Below are 20,955 nucleotides of genomic sequence, written 5' to 3'. Positions count from 1 at the left end.
ACAACTCCTTGAATCTTCCATCGAAAAACCGCTTTCCTGGTTTAGATTTATAGATGATGTGGATATGAAATGGAATAAAAGTGACGAGGATTTAGATACATTCATCACTCATGCCAACAACATACATCCAAGTATCAAATTTACTCATGAGAAATCTAAATCCAAAATCACCTTCCTCGATACCTCCAGCTCGCTCACAGATGGCATCATATCCACTGATCTATATTCTAAGCCTACTGACACTCACCAATATCTGTCCCCTAAAAGTTGCCATCCTGCTCATTGTACTAAGAGCATCCCGTACAGTCAGGCACTCAGAGTCAAGCGAATATGTTCCAACTCAGAAACAACTAAAAAACAACTACGTCAACTCGAAACCCGCTTGAAGAGAAGGGGCTACAAACACAAAACTATCCAAAAAGGCTTTCAGAAAGCGGAAACTATTCCAAGGAGTAAACTGTTAGAATACAAATATAAAAAGAAAAATAAAAGGACTCCATGTGTTCTTACTTACCACCCATCTCTCAAAAACTGCTTCGGTGTCATTCGTGAGCATTGGAAAACAGTTGAAAAGAATTCCAAACTATCCAAGATTTTTCCCGAGCCTCCCATGATAGCTTTTAGGCAACCCAATAGTCTGCGTAACCTGCTGGTGCGGGCTGAAGTGTCTGATAATAGAAGTAATTCTGGAGAATGTCGTTCGTGTGATGAAAAACGCTGCAAATGCTGCCTACAGATGCATCACTCATCAACTTTTCACAGTAAGGCAACCGAAAATAACTATAAGATATTTTGCAATGTTAACTGCAAAAGTATGAATGTTATTTACATTCTAGAATGTTCGGTTTGTGGCCTCCAATATGTTGGTGAGTCAAAGCAGCCTTTCCACAAACGCCTCAATGGCCATAGGAGTGATATCTCTAAGAAGCCACTTCTCCCAGTTTCTCAGCATTTCAGACAGTCTGGTCACACACTTGATGACTTTAACCGCATGAAGATCCTAGTGATTGAACAGAACATTCACTGGAGTGATGCCCAGCGACAGGTTCGGGAAAGCTTTTGGATAAAGGAACTAAATGTACATCATCCAAACGGCATCAATAAAAAATACTAAGTTTTATTTTTCACTCATTTTGGGTTGTAAATATACACAGTCACGTATATTTGAGTATTGAGTTTTGTTTTATATTATGATGTTCAGGATTTTGGATTAAATCAATAGACCAAAACTTACCTGTATTATTGAGCTATTTTTATACATATTATCAGTATTGTTAAAATAATTGACACCGAAGAAGGCTATTTGTTAAGCCGAAATATTTGTCAACACGATTTATTAACAACATCTTCGTATAATACCCTCTTAAATAGTATCGTTGTGCAAATCTCTAGACTTATATAATTTTTTTCCTTATCTGCACAGTATCGTCTATTCTAGACGATCCGGTACATAGTAAATTTGCTGGTTGGTCCTTTTTATAGACTTCTATATATATATATATATATAATATATGTCTGCCTATGTGTAGTGACAACTGTAAATTATACCTTGTCCATCGGAATTTTTTATGATTAATAAATACCAGGCGTTAGAATATTTATAAAGTGCCTAGAAAATCAACCTAACAATGTTAAAAGTAGATCTGATTCTTTACTTCCTCCCGGACCGGGGCTGGAACCTGTACTTTTCACTTCATACTTCTACGACATCACCGCCTAGCATTGCGCAGATGCCTTATCCCCTCCTCTAACTATATCTGATATATATATTTATTACTCATTGTTGAAGGCCGTATGGTGACCTGTAGTTGTCCCCATCATTGTCTTTAAGGTAGTGTCTCCTTGGCAATCATTCAACATCTCCTTATTTTTACATTTATATTTTAGACAATAGAGGTTTGTTGTTCCTTCAATTTTATTTGTTTGGACCAGTCTACACATCACTGATAAACACTTGTGCATTTTTTATTCAAGGAAAGATTGACTATTTACGACACTGACAAGTAAAATTTTTCTTTTATTGCCTATTACAATCTAGCGAAAATAGTTTATGGAATTTCCCCATAAATTCAATGACCAACTTTAATGAACGGTATATTGGTAAAAAGTTTAGAGAACATCTGATTCACAACTTTTAAAGATTTATAGTGATTTGGGACATGATAAAAGATGATATCATCATTGAAGACACTATCATCTTTTGTTTGTATTCTGTCTTATTATATTGCTAGGTTGTTGTCTCATTGACCTGTACAATACAACTTCTTTAATTTATATTCTCTTAAAAGACTGTAAAAATAAAGAACTCAAAACAACGAAGATGATTGTAAAATCTATTGATTAATATTACAATAACAAATATAAGATGAAGAAGATATAAACTGTGAGATTACAGACAAACATCCTGACCCCTCCAACCTTTTCTGTTTTTAAATAGAAATGGAAAAATAATAACATGCTTGATGTCAAAAACTATGAAGTAATAAATCTAAAATCTATTTTCTTTTGTGAAGTTTCATTGATAGTTTCTGGGATCTAATTTAATTATAAAACATGAAATAAATTTAACAAACAAACTTGGTTTTCTTCCTAGTAACTCAATCTTTCTGAAAACAATGTGCATATCTAACCTTAGTTTTACTTTAATATCATAAACATTACCAACATACCCTTACTTTATTGTTTCCCTTATATAAACAATTTGAATTCATTCAATTCATTTAAATCAAATTTTAACATACAAAGATGTATGTTTCATAACACAATGGTAATGCTTATGACATGTGACATGTAACAAATGTGTAATACTATTTCTGATTGGATGATGTCTACCATCATAATGTGTAATCAACAAAAATGTTGAGGTTTTCAGAATATTTCACATTTTATTCGAATATTTACAAATATTGTATTAGAATAGGAATAACAGTATTGTATTTAAAGAGTTGCAAACATCAATATAGGATTTAACGATGGCAACATTTTAAATACATGTATGATTTGATTTTAATTCATTTAATCTAAATTTTAACATATACAGATGTAAGTTTCATAACATAATGAAAATTCTTTTTCTATGCGCAATGTCCTACCATTTCTGATTGGATGATTTCTACCATTGACGTGTGATGGTAGGAATCATTGACAACAATGTTCAGGTTTGTGGGATATTTCACATGTATTATTTTTTATATTTACAAGTATTGCATTAAAAGAGGAATAACAGAACCATATTTGAATAGTTGCCAACGTCAATTCCTTAGTTTGAAACTTCTAATTTATCATGTTTATGGTATTGTTACTCCTGATATTCAAAAATGGTTTAATTTCAAAATAATTTTAATACTTGGTAGGCACGGAAAGATTTTTTGCTGACTAAAATTTCTTATGATAAAATAACAATAATAATTTCTATTTATATTCTAACCTTTTACACTAATAAGCATGAATAGTTAACCATTCTGTTGTACAATTTAAAGCAAAATAAATGTATTCATGGTGTTCAAGCTAAAACAAAAAATTTAAATTTACTGACAAAATAATGAACACATAATACAACAACTGACGAAACAAATAAAATTGACAACTCGTGCTTTATAAAGTGACGTCACATTTGTTCGGTAAAACCCTCATACAGTTTATATATGGCACATACAAGGTTGGGTAAAATCTTTGTTACTACACAGTGTCATTATATTTACACAATAATTTACATAGATTCTATCACAGTGCAATATTATCATCTGATATAAAACTGAGGAGATGTAAAGCAACTATCAACCCAAATACAAAGATGTAAATAATTACAGGTCACCCATCATAAAACCTTTAACAATGAGCAAAACCCATACCGTCTAGTTAGCTATAAAATGTTTGGGGTGACAAAATGTAAAACAATTAAAAAAAACTTAACGTCTTGTTGATGTCAATATTCACTGGTGTAAAAGATTAAAAAGTAGAAACATTTGTGGGGAATCTATTTCTATATTTCCTAAACTAGAATATCTTACAAATTAATGAACTCTTGACAGAGAGATATGTCTCCATATGTCTTTTTGATAGTAACAAGTAGTTCCCCTTAAACTGACCCCATCACAAACTTTAATATGTAAACTGTAAACTTTGACCTATAATTGTTTACTTTTTACCCATTGTGACTAGGACGGAGAGTTGTCTCATTGGCACTCATACCATATCTTCTTATTTCTATGTGCTAAAGTTTAAGTCAACGAACCTTAACTGAGGGTCAAATAATTTCCTTGAAAATGTGATGTGCCAATGTTAATGCAACAGCGACTCTTTTCACAAGAAATCTTACGATAAAAATTGATCGTAAGTTATACAGAAATGTGTATGACTTACGAGTATTTTTACTCTTAAGATTTTTTGTGAAAAGAGCCACTGAATACCAAATATCATTGGGTTTCTAAATAAAAACTTTCTATTACTAGTTCATCTAAAACTGACCTAATCACAAACTATAAGAGTTAAACTAAGCAAATGTTTGAGAGTCAATAGACCATGACTGAGGGAATAAGGTCAAATAATTTCAATGAAAATGAGAAATGTCAATGCTAAAACTACTGCATACCAAATATCATTGACTATTCATTAGTGATGCCATTAAAACTGACCTTATTATTAACTTTTACTACATATTGACAAGGCAGCTGTAAACTACATGCCTAAATCTCGCCTATGTTACTCCTTCAAGATGAGACACGCCATGACATGTCCCAATGAATACTGAAAAAACATGAACATTTAAAAGATTTAGAGAAACCCTGACATTTTCAATAGAATACTGTAAATTCAGAAATTATTGCGATGTTTTTATTATTGCGAAAAATGCGACATGGTTATAATCGCAATAATTTAAACTCGCATTTTGAAATATTTTATATGAATTAAACAGAATTTTTCTCAATAACGCAAAAATTAAAATCGCATTTTAGTCTAAAATGACAAAATGGCAATAATAAATGCATGCAATAATTTCTGAATTTACAGTATTGAGAAAAGGATATCAATGTTAAAAACATTAAGTACCAGTACAAAACAGAAGTCTTTTTGTAATTTGTGTTGTTAGGTTGTTGTCTCATCAACATATGTGCTACATCTCCTTTTATTCATATAAAAAGTAATTTGGTCAAAAATATAGTTATCAACAAAAAATAAATGACCAGTGACATGACAAGACATTGAAAGTTTTACATGACATTAAACACTTCATTACGCCATGACATTAAACACTTCATTACTCCATGACATTAAACACTTCATTACTTCAGGAAAAATTTTCATGAATGCAAAAAATTCTACTGTTTCATATCAGTTCTCAACTTTGTGGTGTGACCCTTATAGTGAAACAAGACAATACTGGGTCTGGACCATTGTTGCTGCATGAGATTGATTGAGGCAACATGCGTGTTGAAGAATAACTAATGAAGATGATTTCCAAAACTACATGTATGTTCATTTGGACTTGAATAAAGTCCTTTCACTGATGTAACGTTAAGGGAGGGAAAATTTTCCTTGTACAATGAGTGTTTAATATTTCAAACTATCTGCAAACAGGAAGTGGCTGACATGCAGACATTAAAATTGATACACACTACAAATCAACATTATCAGGCTCCAGACCAAATATAAAATTTTCGCTTCAATAGAACCCAAGAAAAGTTTTACTAAAATTTGCCTAAATAATTTCAAACTATCGTAAAACAGGAAGAAGCCGCATGACAGATCTAAAAATTCTGAATATAGGTTACAAATCAACAATATCAAGCTGCAGACTAAATATTAAATCATTCCCATCTTTAGAAGCCAAGAAATATTTTTCTACCCAAGGTCTTTTGAACAGACGGAGTTCAGGGGTTATTATACATATACACCAAGTACTTTTGTTCATTTCAACAAAATGATTTTCTTGACAAGTATGGTAAAACAAAATACATGTATATACATTAAAAGTGTTAGGTTTTGCCTCTCCTCTAAGTACACAGTTTTTAAGAGTAAGAGCAAAGAGGAGACGACTCAAAATCAATGATTTGGGTTGTATCTATTTCATTGAACATGCTAAATATCTAAGCCAGTGTGCCATATCTGACAAATAAACAGGATTCTGTCATGATTGATTTTAAAATGTGAAATCAAGAAGTTTATTATATATCTCACCAAAGTAAATGAATTAAAAGTGATATGCTGACCCAGTAGCCTATTAAAAAAAATGAAATTGCAACCATCCATGTAAACACTTACAATGCCTACCTACTTTTATCACAATTATCTCATCACATGTAAATACAAATGTTCACACATTAATATTGTTAAAACCATATTTCAAAATATGTCATAATCATAAAAGGTTCATAAATTTATACAACACTACAGTGTTGTCCATCTGTTTCATCATTACTATCGGCTAACGAATGACTCCACGGCGGACTCTCATTTTCTTTATTACTTATTACCATATCAACAGATCCTGAAATCCCTTTCTTGGGAACTTCATTATGTACAGAAGGTAAATTATTACATTGTGTATGACTTAAGTTGTGGTCTGGATACTGCGCGTCACTCTCAAGATTGCCAGAAACTGTGCCACGACCAGGAAGATCTGAAAAAGTACCATTTTCTTTTGGAACAGATCCGTTAGGACTTAGCAATTTAGACAATCGTACATGACGTAAATCTATGTTTTCCCGTGGACCACACCTACTATAATGAGCTTCAGAATCTGAGGTCAGACCAAAGTCTGTAGATCCTCGGTCTGATTCAAAGTCCGAGTCAGATATACACCTTTCTAAATGCCTATTATTGGAAGGTAGATTATCTCCCCTTGGATGTGTGAAACTATTCCATGTAGGCAGTGTGTCAGGTGATGATCGACAGTGCATGTTTGATAGCTGAGTTCTGGCTGATGATTGGCTATTTACATCACTGTTTTCTGACCTATTACAACTGTTGTTTCTCACTGGACTAGCAGTATGGAACACAGAGTGTTCTGAGCGATTCCTTTCTCCCCGAGGACTAGTAGTACGAATAACAGACGGCGTGGGAAAAACACGAGAGCTGACATTGTGATTAGAATCCACGCTCTCATAAGGGGGTGGGGCATCATCTGGATGTGTGTCATCGGGTGGTTTCGGGGGGGAGTATGGTGGTGGTGGTTCTTCATACGGTGGACACGCCATGCCAAAATAATCTGGTGTATACATGTCTGTATCATGTCTCCTCCTGTTATCGCTGTATCCTGTAAACAGAAACATATCAAACATCACAAAATTTGTACATTGTCTGAAAATATTCATTCACTTATGCTATGTCAAGAAATAGAACACTTTCATTGCACAGTACATGTGTTTCTCAAATGTCATTCTGATACCTCTAATAGCTTACTAATATGGCATGGCAGTGTTCTCCCAAGGGCCTTGTCATGGTACCATGGTGCTATCTAAATACATTTCATTATAAATTTTATAATTAGAATGTACTATAAATAAGGTGATATATATACAACAAATGTATAATCTTAGGGAAATGGTGCATTTTCAAATCCCATTTTGCTATTTGAAAATACTGGGGAGAACATTGGTGACCGTATGGGTTTTGCTCTTTGTATTGATTGATTGTTGTTTGTTTAACTGCTCTTTGTATTGATTGTTGTATGTTAAACTGCTCTTTGTATTTATTGATTGTTGTTTGTTTAATTGCTCTTTGTATTGATTGTTGTATGTTTAACTGCTCTTTGTATTGGTTGATTGTTGTATGTTTAACTGATCTTTGTATTAGTCTGTATGGTGATCGATTGTTGTATGTTTAACTGCTCTTTGTATTGATTGATTGTTGTCTGTTTAACTGCTCTTTGTATTGATTGTTGTTTGTTTAACTGCTCTTTGTATTGGTCTGTATGGTGATTGATTGTTATTTGTTTAACTGCTCTTTGTATTGATTGATTGTTGTATGTTTAACTGATCTTTGTATTGGTCTGTATGGTGATTGATTGTTGTATGTTTAACTGATCTTTGTATGGTGATTGATTGTTGTATGTTTAACTGCTCTTTGTATTGGTCTGTATGGTGATTGATTGTTGTATGTTTAACTGCTCTTTGTATTGGTCTGTATGGTGATTGATTGTTGTATGTTTAACTGCTCTTTGTATTGATTGATTGTTGTATGTTTAACTGCTCTTTGTATTGGTCTGTATGGTGATTGATTGTTGTATGTTTAACTGCTCTTTGTATTGATTGATTGTTGTATGTTTAACTGCTCTTTGTATTGATTGATTGTTGTATGTTTAACTGCTCTTTGTATTGATTGTTGTTTGTTTAACTGCTCTTTGTATTGGTCTGTATGGTGATTGATTGTTGTATGTTTAACTGATCTTTGTATATATATATGGTGATTGATTGTTGTATGTTTAACTGCTCTTTGTATTGGTCTGTATGGTGATTGATTGTTGTATGTTTAACTGCTCTTTGTATTGATTGATTGTTGTATGTTTAACTGCTCTTTGTATTGGTCTGTATGGTGATTGATTGTTGTATGTTTAACTGCTCTTTTTATTGATTGATTGTTGTATGTTTAACTGCTCTTTGTATTGGTCTGTATGGTGATTGATTGTTGTATGTTTAACTGCTCTTTGTATTGATTGATTGTTGTATGTTTAACTGATCTTTGTATTGGTCTGTATGGTGATTGATTGTTGTATGTTTAACTGATCTTTGTATTGATTGATTGTTGTATGTTTAACTGCTCTTTGTATTGGTCTGTATGGTGATTGATTGTTGTATGTTTAACTGCTCTTTGTATTGATTGATTGTTGTATGTTTAACTGCTCTTTGTATTGATTGATTGTTGTATGTTTAACTGCTCTTTGTATTGATTGTTGTTTGTTTAACTGCTCTTTGTATTGGTCTGTATGGTGATTGATTGTTGTATGTTTAACTGATCTTTGTATATATATATGGTGATTGATTGTTGTATGTTTAACTGCTCTTTGTATTGGTCTGTATGGTGATTGATTGTTGTATGTTTAACTGCTCTTTGTATTGATTGATTGTTGTATGTTTAACTGCTCTTTGTATTGGTCTGTATGGTGATTGATTGTTGTATGTTTAACTGCTCTTTTTATTGATTGATTGTTGTATGTTTAACTGCTCTTTGTATTGGTCTGTATGGTGATTGATTGTTGTATGTTTAACTGCTCTTTGTATTGATTGATTGTTGTATGTTTAACTGATCTTTGTATTGGTCTGTATGGTGATTGATTGTTGTATGTTTAACTGATCTTTGTATTGATTGATTGTTGTATGTTTAACTGCTCTTTGTATTGGTCTGTATGGTGATTGATTGTTGTATGTTTAACTGATCTTTGTATGGTGATTGATTGTTGTTTGTTTAACTGCTCTTTGTATTGATTGATTGTTGTATGTTTAACTGCTCTTTGTATTGATTGATTGTTGTATTTTTAACTGCTCTTTGTATTAGTCTGTATGGTGATTGATTGTTGTATGTTTAACTGCTCTTTGTATTAGTCTGTATGGTGATTGATTGTTGTTTGTTTAACTGCTCTTTGTATTGATTGATTGTTGTATGTTTAACTGCTCTTTGTATTGGTCTGTATGGTGATTGATTGTTGTTTGTTTAACTGCTCTTTGTATTGATTGATTGTTGTATGTTTAACTGCTCTTTGTATTGGTCTGTATGGTGATTGATTGTTGTATGTTTAACTGCTCTTTGTACTGGTCTGTATGGTGATTGATTGTTGTATGTTTAACTGCTCTTTGTACTGGTCTGTATGGTGAGTTGTTTACATTATTGTACTTGAGTATTTGGTGGATAGTTGTCTGATATTTGTCTGATTGGCATGATACCACATATCATGTTTTAATAAAATGTCCACTAAGACCAAAAGTTTAGGAAACCAAACACATAATACATTTATAACCAATATACAAATTGTATCTTCCAATTTAACATCATTCTTTTTTCATTTGAAGTTGTTATATTTATTTAAAACCAATCTGCTTGCTAGTGATGATCAGATCATAAGGAGAGCATGAATAAATGTTTTACTTTGTCAAAAATAATAGGGCATGGGCTGACTACTCTTAAACTATGAAAAAAGTGCATGACTATATTCTAAGGTCAATCAAAATTTAAGACTTTTTGTAAAAATGACAGACATGTTTGAAACTTGTATTTTGGGCTAACTGATGTATAATTAAATTGTTGTCTCAGATAAATTTACTTCAGATCTTGTTTTATTGTTTGTTCTTACTTCTCATGGCTAATATCAATCTCTTCCTCCTCAGCTGATGTACAGCAAAAAGTAATAAGGCTAAAACCAGGAACGATGTCACTGTACTGGCTACAAGTCTTAATCCTAGTGTAGTCAAACTATCGGCTGATGTAACTAAAATAAAAAATAACCAAAATATAAGTGTATGTACTGGCTATTAGTCTCAATCCTAACGTCCTCAACCTATAGCTATCTGCTGATGTTACTGAAATAAAAATTAATCGAAATATAAGTATATCAGCAATTTGTACATTTTCCCTTTCATCTTACATCCTAATATTTTTCTATATATATCTGATATTCGAAAACATAAGGCAATGACGTTCCATAACAGTGCAGCAACTTCACGTGTTGGTGTCCATCTGCAACAATTTATAAACATGATCAATGAAATGCATGCTACTTTGTCAGTCAGGGATATAACTCTATAGGGTTATTACAGTAAAATAACATACATTTGTTATTGTGGATTAAAAAATCAAAGAACTGTGATAACATATGTATGTTACATGTTTCAAAGGGACAATATACATCATTAGTTTAGTTGAAATGTATAAAAGTTCTATTGATATTACTTTTGTCTATATGTATACTTAACTATTGAAAGATATAACAGTTCATAGTTTGCCAATTTTGCATAGTACACCTATATGTTATTACAGAAAAAATATGCCTGTAATAACTAAAGGGTGTTATCACAGCTTCTCTATATCACTTCAAAGCATTTGCTCAGACATACATCATGCTTAATTACAATGTATTTTAATTTATTGTAAGAAATAATGACCAGAGCATGTAATGAGGTTCTGCGCAAGTTTCTCAGTAATTCCCAAGTGTCTTATATAATAAGTTACATTCCTTTAATAACCTAGCCTTGTTATCACAGCTAAGTTTATCCCTTAATAGCCTCGTCTCATTGATTTACCATGGTTAATCAAAAATGAATTAATTTAATTAAAAAATTAGTTATCAAGGCTATGCATTTAGTTTCTGCGCAGTCTCAAGAGTTCCCTAGAGCCCACTATAAATGAAATAATTTTACAAATAACAAACATATGTTATTACAGATTTAGAAAATTTAAGGAATAAAGAGTAGACAACTCATGAAAGTATCTGTAATAACACATGCAAGTTATTTTCTGTAATAACCCTATAGAGTTATATCTTTGACTGTTTGTTCATACAACTGAACAACTATCACCATGATCACAACGTTGTGTACACATAATAATAGTTTTACTGACAATTTCATTTTATTTCATATTATAAACCAAACAACCTATTGTTGAAACAAAATTGCTGATAAAAAGAATAATGACATTTTTTTTTAATATTGACTTCATCAGCTCGAATATTACCTACCTGTGTTGTCTGTACTATTGTCAGCAGGTAAATCTGTTGGGGGTGTCTCTAGACAGGTGAATATTACCTACCTGTGTTGTCTGTACTATTGTCAACAGGTACGTCTGTTGGAGGTGTCTCTAGACAGGTGAATATTACCTACCTGTGTTGTCTGTACTATTGTCAGCAGGTAAATCTGTTGGAGGTGTCTCTAGACAGGTGAATATTACCTACCTGTGTTGTCTGTACTACTGTCAACAGGTACGTCTGTTGGAGGTGTCTCTAGACAGGTGAATATTACCTACCTGTGTTGTCCGTACTATTGTCAGCAGGTAAATCTGTTGGAGGTGTCTCTAGACAGGTGAATATTACCTACCTGTGTTGTCTGTACTATTGTCAGCAGGTACATCTGTTGGAGGTGTCTCTAGACAGGTGAATATTACCTACCTGTGTTGTCTGTACTATTGTCAGCAAGTAAGTCTGTTGGAGGTGTCTCAAGACAGGTGAATATTGCCTACCTGTGTTGTCCGTACTATTGTCAACAGGTAAGTCTGTTGGAGGTGTCTCTAGACAGGTGAATATTACCTTCCTGTGTTGTCTGTACTATTGTCAGCAGGTAAATCTGTTGGAGGTGTCTCTAGACAGGTGAATATTACCTACCTGTGTTGTCTGTACTATTGTCAGCAGGTAAGTCTGTTGGAGGTGTCTCTAGACAGGTGAATATTACCTACCTGTGTTGTCTGTACTATTGTCAGCAGGTACATCTGTTGGAGGTGTCTCTAGACAGGTGAATATTACCTACCTGTGTTGTCTGTACTATTGTCAGCAGGTAAGTCCGTTGGAGGTGTCGCTAGACAGGTGAATATTACCTACCTGTGTTGTCAATACTATTGTCAACAGGTTAGTCTGTTGGAGGTGTCTCTAAACAGGTGAATATTACCTACCTGTGTTGTCTGTACTATTGTCAGCAGGTAAATCTGTTGGAGGTGTCTCTAGACAGGTGAATATTACCTACCTGTGTTGTCTGTACTATTGTCAGCAGGTAAGTCTATTGGAGGTGTCTCTAGACAGGTGAATATTACCTACCTGTGTTGTCTGTACTATTGTCAGCAGGTAAGTCTGTTGGAGGTGTCTCTAGATAGGTGAATATTACCTACCTGTGTTGTCTGTACTATTGTCAGCTATAAGTCTGTTGGAGGTGTCTCTAGACAGGTGAATGTTACCTACCTGTGTTGTCTGTACTATTGTCAGCAGGTACGTCTGTTGGAGGTGTCTCTAGACAGGTGAATATTACCTACCTGTGTTGTCAATACTATTGTCAACAGGTTAGTCTGTTGGAGGTGTCTCTAGACAGGTGAATATTACCTACCTGTGTTGTCTGTACTATTGTCAGCAGGTAAATCTGTTGGAGGTGTCTCTAGACAGATGAATATTACCTACCTGTGTTGTCTGTACTATTGTCAGCAGGTGAGTCTGTTGGAGGTGTCTCTAGACAGGTGAATATTACCTACCTGTGTTGTCTGTACTATTGTCAGCTATAAGTCTGTTGGAGGTGTCTCTAGACAGGTGAATGTTACCTACCTGTGTTGTCTGTACTATTGTCAGCAGGTACGTCTGTTGGAGGTGTCTCTAGACAGGTGAATATTACCTACCTGTGTTGTCTGTACTATTGTCAGCAGGTAAGTCTGTTGGAGGTGTCTCTAGACAGGTGAATATTACCTACCTGTGTTGTCAATACTATTGTCAACAGGTAAGTCTGTTGGAGGTGTCTCTAGACAGGTGAATATTACCTACCTGTGTTGTCTGTACTATTGTCAGCAGGTAAGTCTGTTGGAGGTGTCTCTTGACAGGTGAATATTACCTACCTGTGTTGTCTGTACTATTGTCAGCAGGTAAATCTGTTGGAGGTGTCTCTAGACAGGTGAATATTACCTACCTGTGTTGTCTGTACTATTGTCAACAGGTAAGTCTGTTGGAGGTGTCTCTAGACAGGTGAATATTACCTACCTGTGTTGTCTGTACTATTGTCAGCAAGTATGTCTGTTGGAGGTGTCTCTAGACAGGTGAATATTACCAACCTGTGTTGTCTGTACTATTGTCAGCAGGTAAGTCTGTTGGAGGTGTCTCTAGACAGGTGAATATTACCTACCTGTGTTGTCTGTACTATTGTCAGCTATAAGTCTGTTGGAGGTGTCTCTAGACAGGTGAATGTTACCTACCTGTGTTGTCTGTACTATTGTCAGCAGGTACGTCTGTTGGAGGTGTCTCTAGACAGGTGAATATTACCTACCTGTGTTGTCTGTACTATTGTCAACAGGTAAGTCTCTTGGAGGTGTCTCTAGACAGGTGAATATTACCTACCTGTGTTGTCTGTACTATTGTCAGCAAGTATATCTGTTGGAGGTGTCTCTTGACAGGTGAATATTACCTACCTGTGTTGTCTGTTATATTGTCAGCAGGTACGTCTGTTGGAGGTGTCTCTAGACAGGTGAATGTTACCTACCTGTGTTGTCTGTACTATTGTCAGCAGGTACGTCTGTTGGAGGTGTCTCTAGACAGGTGAATATTACCTACCTGTGTTGTCTGTACTATTGTCAACAGGTAAGTCTGTTGGAGGTGTCTCTAGACAGGTGAATATTACCTACCTGTGTTGTCTGTACTATTGTCAGCAAGTATGTCTGTTGGAGGTGTCTCTAGACAGGTGAATATTACCTACCTGTGTTGTCTGTACTATTGTCAGCTATAAGTCTGTTGGAGGTGTCTCTAGACAGGTGAATGTTACCTACCTGTGTTGTCTGTACTATTGTCAGCAGGTACGTCTGTTGGAGGTGTCTCTAGACAGGTGAATATTACCTACCTGTGTTGTCTGTACTATTGTCAACAGGTAAGTCTCTTGGAGGTGTCTCTAGACAGGTGAATATTACCTACCTGTGTTGTCTGTACTATTGTCAGCAAGTATATCTGTTGGAGGTGTCTCTAGACAGGTGAATATTACCTACCTGTGTTGTCTGTTATATTGTCAGCAGGTAAGTCTGTTGGAGGTGTCTCTAGACAGGTGAATGTTACCTACCTGTGTTGTCTGTACTATTGTCAGCAGGTACGTCTGTTGGAGGTGTCTCTAGACAGATGAATATTACCTACCTGTGTTGTCTGTACTATTGTCAACAGGTAAGTCTGTTGGAGGTGTCTCTAGACAGGTGAATATTACCTACCTGTGTTGTCTGTACTATTGTCAACAGGTAAGTCTGTTGGAGGTGTCTCTAGACAGGTGAATATTACCTACCTGTGTTGTCAATACTATTGTCAACAGGTAAGTCTGTTGGAGGTGTCTCTAGACAGGTGAATATTACCTACCTGTGTTGTCTGTACTATTGTCAGCAGGTAAGTCTGTTGGAGGTGTCTCTTGACAGGTGAATATTACCTACCTGTGTTGTCTGTACTATTGTCAGCAGGTAAATCTGTTGGAGGTGTCTCTAGACAGGTGAATATTACCTACCTGTGTTGTCTGTACTATTGTCAACAGGTAAGTCTGTTGGAGGTGTCTCTAGACAGGTGAATATTACCTACCTGTGTTGTCTGTACTATTGTCAGCAAGTATGTCTGTTGGAGGTGTCTCTAGACAGGTGAATATTACCTACCTGTGTTGTCTGTACTATTGTCAGCAGGTAAGTCTGTTGGAGGTGTCTCTAGACAGGTGAATATTACCTACCTGTGTTGTCTGTACTATTGTCAGCTATAAGTCTGTTGGAGGTGTCTCTAGACAGGTGAATGTTACCTACCTGTGTTGTCTGTACTATTGTCAACAGGTAAGTCTCTTGGAGGTGTCTCTAGACAGGTGAATATTACCTACCTGTGTTGTCTGTACTATTGTCAGCAAGTATATCTGTTGGAGGTGTCTCTAGACAGGTGAATATTACCTACCTGTGTTGTCTGTTATATTGTCAGCAGGTACGTCTGTTGGAGGTGTCTCTAGACAGGTGAATGTTACCTACCTGTGTTGTCTGTACTATTGTCAGCAGGTACATCTGTTGGAGGTGTCTCTAGACAGGTGAATATTACCTACCTGTGTTGTCTGTACTATTGTCAACAGGTAAGTCTGTTGGAGGTGTCTCTAGACAGGTGAATATTACCTACCTGTGTTGTCTGTACTATTGTCAGCAAGTATGTCTGTTGGAGGTGTCTCTAGACAGGTGAATATTACCTACCTGTGTTGTCTGTACTATTGTCAGCTATAAGTCTGTTGGAGGTGTCTCTAGACAGGTGAATGTTACCTACCTGTGTTGTCTGTACTATTGTCAGCAGGTACGTCTGTTGGAGGTGTCTCTAGACAGGTGAATATTACCTACCTGTGTTGTCTGTACTATTGTCAACAGGTAAGTCTCTTGGAGGTGTCTCTAGACAGGTGAATATTACCTACCTGTGTTGTCTGTACTATTGTCAGCAAGTATATCTGTTGGAGGTGTCTCTAGACAGGTGAATATTACCTACCTGTGTTGTCTGTTATATTGTCAGCAGGTAAGTCTGTTGGAGGTGTCTCTAGACAGGTGAATGTTACCTACCTGTGTTGTCTGTACTATTGTCAGCAGGTACGTCTGTTGGAGGTGTCTCTAGACAGGTGAATATTACCTACCTGTGTTGTCTGTACTATTGTCAACAGGTAAGTCTGTTGGAGGTGTCTCTAGACAGGTGAATATTACCTACCTGTGTTGTCTGTACTATTGTTAGCAAGTATGTCTGTTGGAGGTGTCTCTAGACAGGTGAATATTACCTACCTGTGTTGTCTGTACTATTGTCAGCAGGTAAGTCTGTTGGAGGTGTCTCTAGACAGGTGAATATTACCTACCTGTGTTGTCTGTACTATTGTCAGCAGGTAAGTCTGTTGGAGGTGTCTCTAGACAGGTGAATTTACAGCATTCTGTTTTAACCTGCTGCCAGTTTGGACAAGATGGAGGTGAACAGGATACCAGTCTACACATGGTAGGAAACCCCTGATCGCAGGTACAGGTCTTACATCGATCATTGGGGTCTGGCATGAATTCTTCTCCATGTTGGATGGCTTTTCCTTCAAAATCTTTACAAGTCAGCTGACCATCTGATTTCACTAAAAACAAACAAAAGAAGCTTTATAGTATGTCAACATGGTCAAAAGAATTCAGTTTTTGTTCCATTCTTTTGTTAACTAAATCACACAATGTTTAGAAAGTAAACATTTCGTTAAGAAATACCAAATCTTCACTATACAACTGAAAAACTTTGAACAAAGATGTAATGTTAGAATTCAATTCATTGCATTACATTTAAGCCAAGAGTTCAAAAATTTTCTCAAGTTTTATTATCAGTTCTTTTTCATGTTCCTCCTTCTACATGTTCTAACAGAGATAGATTGTAACCAATACAACTATTTATCTATTTTGAGAGCTTTCAGCATGCTCAGACACATTAACACAGGTGTACATGTACACATACATGTACCATATGTAACCATAGTATACACTATAGGCTTTTCTGAAAGAGCCTTTTTATAGTTTGTGTGTGTGAGTTAGCATCACCAGTCAGACTACAAATGTACATCAAAAAATCAAGGTGAACTGACACAGGATTTGTGCCAACAAATCTAGATTCCAGCTAGGAACATGAGGAACTGAAAATAGAGGGGCACAAGCTAAGCGAAGGGCACAATTGCATGTTACGAATTTACTGAATATGACATAGTACTAAATCTACTGTTTGTATACCATACAACCATAATGTGTATATAGATATAAGAAGATGTGTTATGAGTGCCAATGAGACAACTCTCCATCCAAGTCAAAATTTATAAAAGTAAACCATTATAGGTCACAGTACGGTCTTCAACACGGAGCCTTGGCTCACACCGAACAGTAAGCTATAAAGGGCCCCCAAAATTACTAGTGTAAAACCATTCAAACGGGAAAACCAACGGTCTAATCTATAAAAAAAAAAAAAAAAAAAAAAATATAACACAGATCGTAAAAAAAAAAAAAAAAAAAAAATAACACAGATCGATGAGATGGTATTTTCATCATGTTCATAGATCTCTGGTATTCCTGAAAGATGGCAAAGCATAAATTGACATAGCCTTTCTAAGTATCATAATCAGTGGACTACATAAAGATGTGTAAACACAATACCATTTGGCAGAGGGTATGTTTCATTAATATGTGTTAAATATCTTTTAGCAGTCAGGGGACTTACTTAAATGAGTGATTTTTTAATCACTGATTCAAGTAACATTGTCTACACAAATGTTGGAAGTAAGAGTTGTTTTTCTTTAATAATCACCTATTTAAGTAGTTCAAATAAATCACTGGACTAAGTGATTTAATTTTATTGTAGCTTTAAGTATAGAATACTAATGATCCAGGGACTAATTATGCTGCTAAAATTATCAGAACCAACATCTGTGTTGATAGGATGACCGGGTCATGTCAGGTGATGACCTTGTACTAAATCTAGGATAATGACATAAAAATCACTTGTTTAAGTATCATAACTCTATTTTCTTCCAAAAAATCACTTAAGTATTATTATTTTAATTACCCAAACTAATTTCAACACCCCCGAACAGTGAAATTTTGATCGCGAACAGTAAAATTTTATTACATAATCTGTAAGATGAAACCTTGAATTTTACAGGAAAATTACTCCCACTGCTGGGAAAAATCTGTTAAGAAAGTATCAGTTCATTATGTAAAGCCTTTATTATAGCATTTTTTCAACAAATATAGAATTTACAGCTAATTGATTGCATCAAAGGCATAAACCTTGCTATTTAAAAGAAGAAAAAGGTTAATTTTTTCCAATTTTACTACTGTAAATTCAGAAATTATTGCGTGCATTTATTATAGCGATTTTGTCATTTTGGACTAAAATGCGATATTGAGAAAATTTCTGTTTCATTCATATATAAATAATCAAAATGCGAGTTCAAAATATTGCGATTATAACCCTGTCGCATTTTTCGCAATAATAAAAACATCGCAATAATTTCTGAATTTACAGTAATAATCATGATAATAAGATATACTGTAAATTCAGAAATTATTGCGAGGTTTTTATTAATGCGAATAATGCGACTGGGCGAGTATCGCAATAATAAGAACTCACATTCTGATATCTGAGACATATAATGTATTCAGCTTTTCCGAAAATCACAATAATTAATCTCGTATTTGTGATAATTATTCCAAAATCGCAATAATTTCTGAATTTACAGTAATTATCTAAACCTACAATGTATATGTTTAAAATTTTGGTAAAACTAAAAAATCACAATTTGAGACAAAATTTCAAATTTGCTACTTAAATAAGTGATTTTTAAATCACTTATTTCAGTAAGTCCCCTGACTGTTTAGGGTAGACCTGGAAATGCCTGGTGCTCATATTTATTTTGACCAAAAAATATGCACGAAATGGCCATTGTATATATTTATATTTATGGAGCCATAATGACATCACAGATACCCTTTCTGCCCCATTGTGCAGGTAAATAACATATAATATCATAAGTGATTGTCAGTATTCAGATGCATATCCAGGATTTTGAAAAAAAGGGGGGGGGGGGGGGGGGGGGGGGAAGCGGTAAAAAGTCTGGATTTACCATAAATGAAACTCCATAAGGGGGGCCGGGGCACCCCTTTAAATCCGCCCCTGGTATTTTACTTATATTCAAACAGTATTTATGATCAAATTTATAAGTTTGTTTGTTATATATGAAAGTGATTAATCCACACAAAAAACTGAAAATACCATTAGCTGGACGATAGAGAAACATATTAAACCACAAACCAAATTCTGAAAATGCTATTATAACCCGTTATTCCTTTTCACTCTCAACATCTATCAGATAGTTAACAATATTATATTAAGAGCTACTGTTTTTGATATAAAATTCCTATTTAGAGTTAAAATAGTAAGATAATAAAGAAATAATGTATTTAATGATAAAAATATATTAACAAAATTATAAACATACATGTACATGTATATACCTTAAGATACCCTGGTCTTTAGGTACTAATATACAGGGATCTTCACTGAAATAGCTGTACTAGCAATTAAAAATTGTGACTAGTGAAGAAATCTGATTCGTAAGGACTTGTAAGACATAATAGTGTCCTGTGAAAAAGTGTCCGCCTGGACAGTTTTTCACAGAATTAAAGTAATAAATAATGTCCATTGCCATGAAAATTTGTGTCTTGAAGTGGACAGAATTATACAGCAACAGTTATGAAATAGTATCCTCCCACAGGACACTATTACATAACAGTTGTTATTAAATTATTTCCTTTAAGGGAAGTTATACAAATTTAAGTTCTTCAAAATGTTTTATTATATTTGAATTTTCATTAATTAAGAAAGGTGTATTAATTAGAAATAGATGAATTTAAACATAAAAAAATGCTAATAGCAGTGAATACCGACAAATTTACAACTACATCATTAACATGTCTAAATTTAAAGAAATACTAATACCCAGAAAAGTTCAATGGAAATGTAAGGCGAACACTTTGAAGAAAATGTCAAAAATATAAAATCAAATTGGAGAGATATATTATATTTATAAGGACAATCATGTCCAGAACACATTTACATGATTAAATAAAATAATAACAATAATAAAAATTAAAATATTGTCCATGAACAGTGTTGCCCAGAGTAAAGATTGCTTGATTAGTTATAGGCACAAAAGATTGTGATGGAGTTCATTGAACTGTGGCAAATATTTTTATCTTATAACAAAATTTTCGACATCCATTTGCATGTACATAGCGCCACAGTTCCGGGATATTCCACACTCCGGCACCGGAGTCTTTCCCGTACCAGGAAGAAGAAGAAGGAGTTAAATATTATTTCATGGGAGACATTATTAAATCCTACTCATCACATAATGTTCAAGAACCAAATTTTATGATGTTAAGTGTCCAGTGATAACAATGGACACTTTATCAAAGCTAAGGACATTTTATTTTGTTCGAGACCATAACATATAAGATCAATAACAAGAAGGTGAATGGATTACATAAGGTTAAGTTTGATAAGTTAAACATATTTACCCAAAAGTGACAACCAAAACAAAACTGCAGAACTGATGATTTTCATTGTCTGTCAAAATCTGCTTTAATAAATCGGAAGAAAAGGCAGTTTCATTTAGTCTTTTCACATTTTATACATATGGAACAGCTAAAACCATTAAAATAAAATATATAAACGAATAATAACAGCTTTCTTAATAAAAGTGATCAATTTCGATCTTCCATGATAAATTATAGTCTCGCAGGTGCACG

At 34.4% G+C, this 20,955-nt stretch overlaps 1 protein-coding gene across 1 annotated transcript; it reads right to left on the bottom strand.

Moving 5' to 3' along the window:
- Window positions 1-2,319: 2,319 nt before the first annotated feature.
- LOC127736778 (uncharacterized) lies at window positions 2,320-20,945 on the bottom strand. The gene is made up of 4 exons (XM_052247370.1): window positions 20,725-20,945; window positions 16,491-16,748; window positions 10,286-10,420; window positions 2,320-7,255 (listed from the first exon to the last, which is right to left on the bottom strand). The coding sequence occupies exons 1-4, from the start codon at window positions 20,768-20,770 to the stop codon at window positions 6,378-6,380; spliced, it is 1,317 nt and encodes a 438-aa protein (XP_052103330.1). The 5' UTR covers window positions 20,771-20,945; the 3' UTR covers window positions 2,320-6,377.
- Between the last annotated feature and the right edge of the window lie 10 nt (window positions 20,946-20,955).

Source organism: Mytilus californianus, unplaced genomic scaffold, assembly GCF_021869535.1.
Source record: "Mytilus californianus isolate M0D057914Y unplaced genomic scaffold, xbMytCali1.0.p SCAF_36, whole genome shotgun sequence".
Lineage (NCBI taxonomy): Eukaryota > Metazoa > Mollusca > Bivalvia > Mytilida > Mytilidae > Mytilus > Mytilus californianus.
The sequence above is the reverse complement of the archived record's forward strand: the minus strand, read 5'-3'. Positions and strand labels throughout refer to the sequence as shown.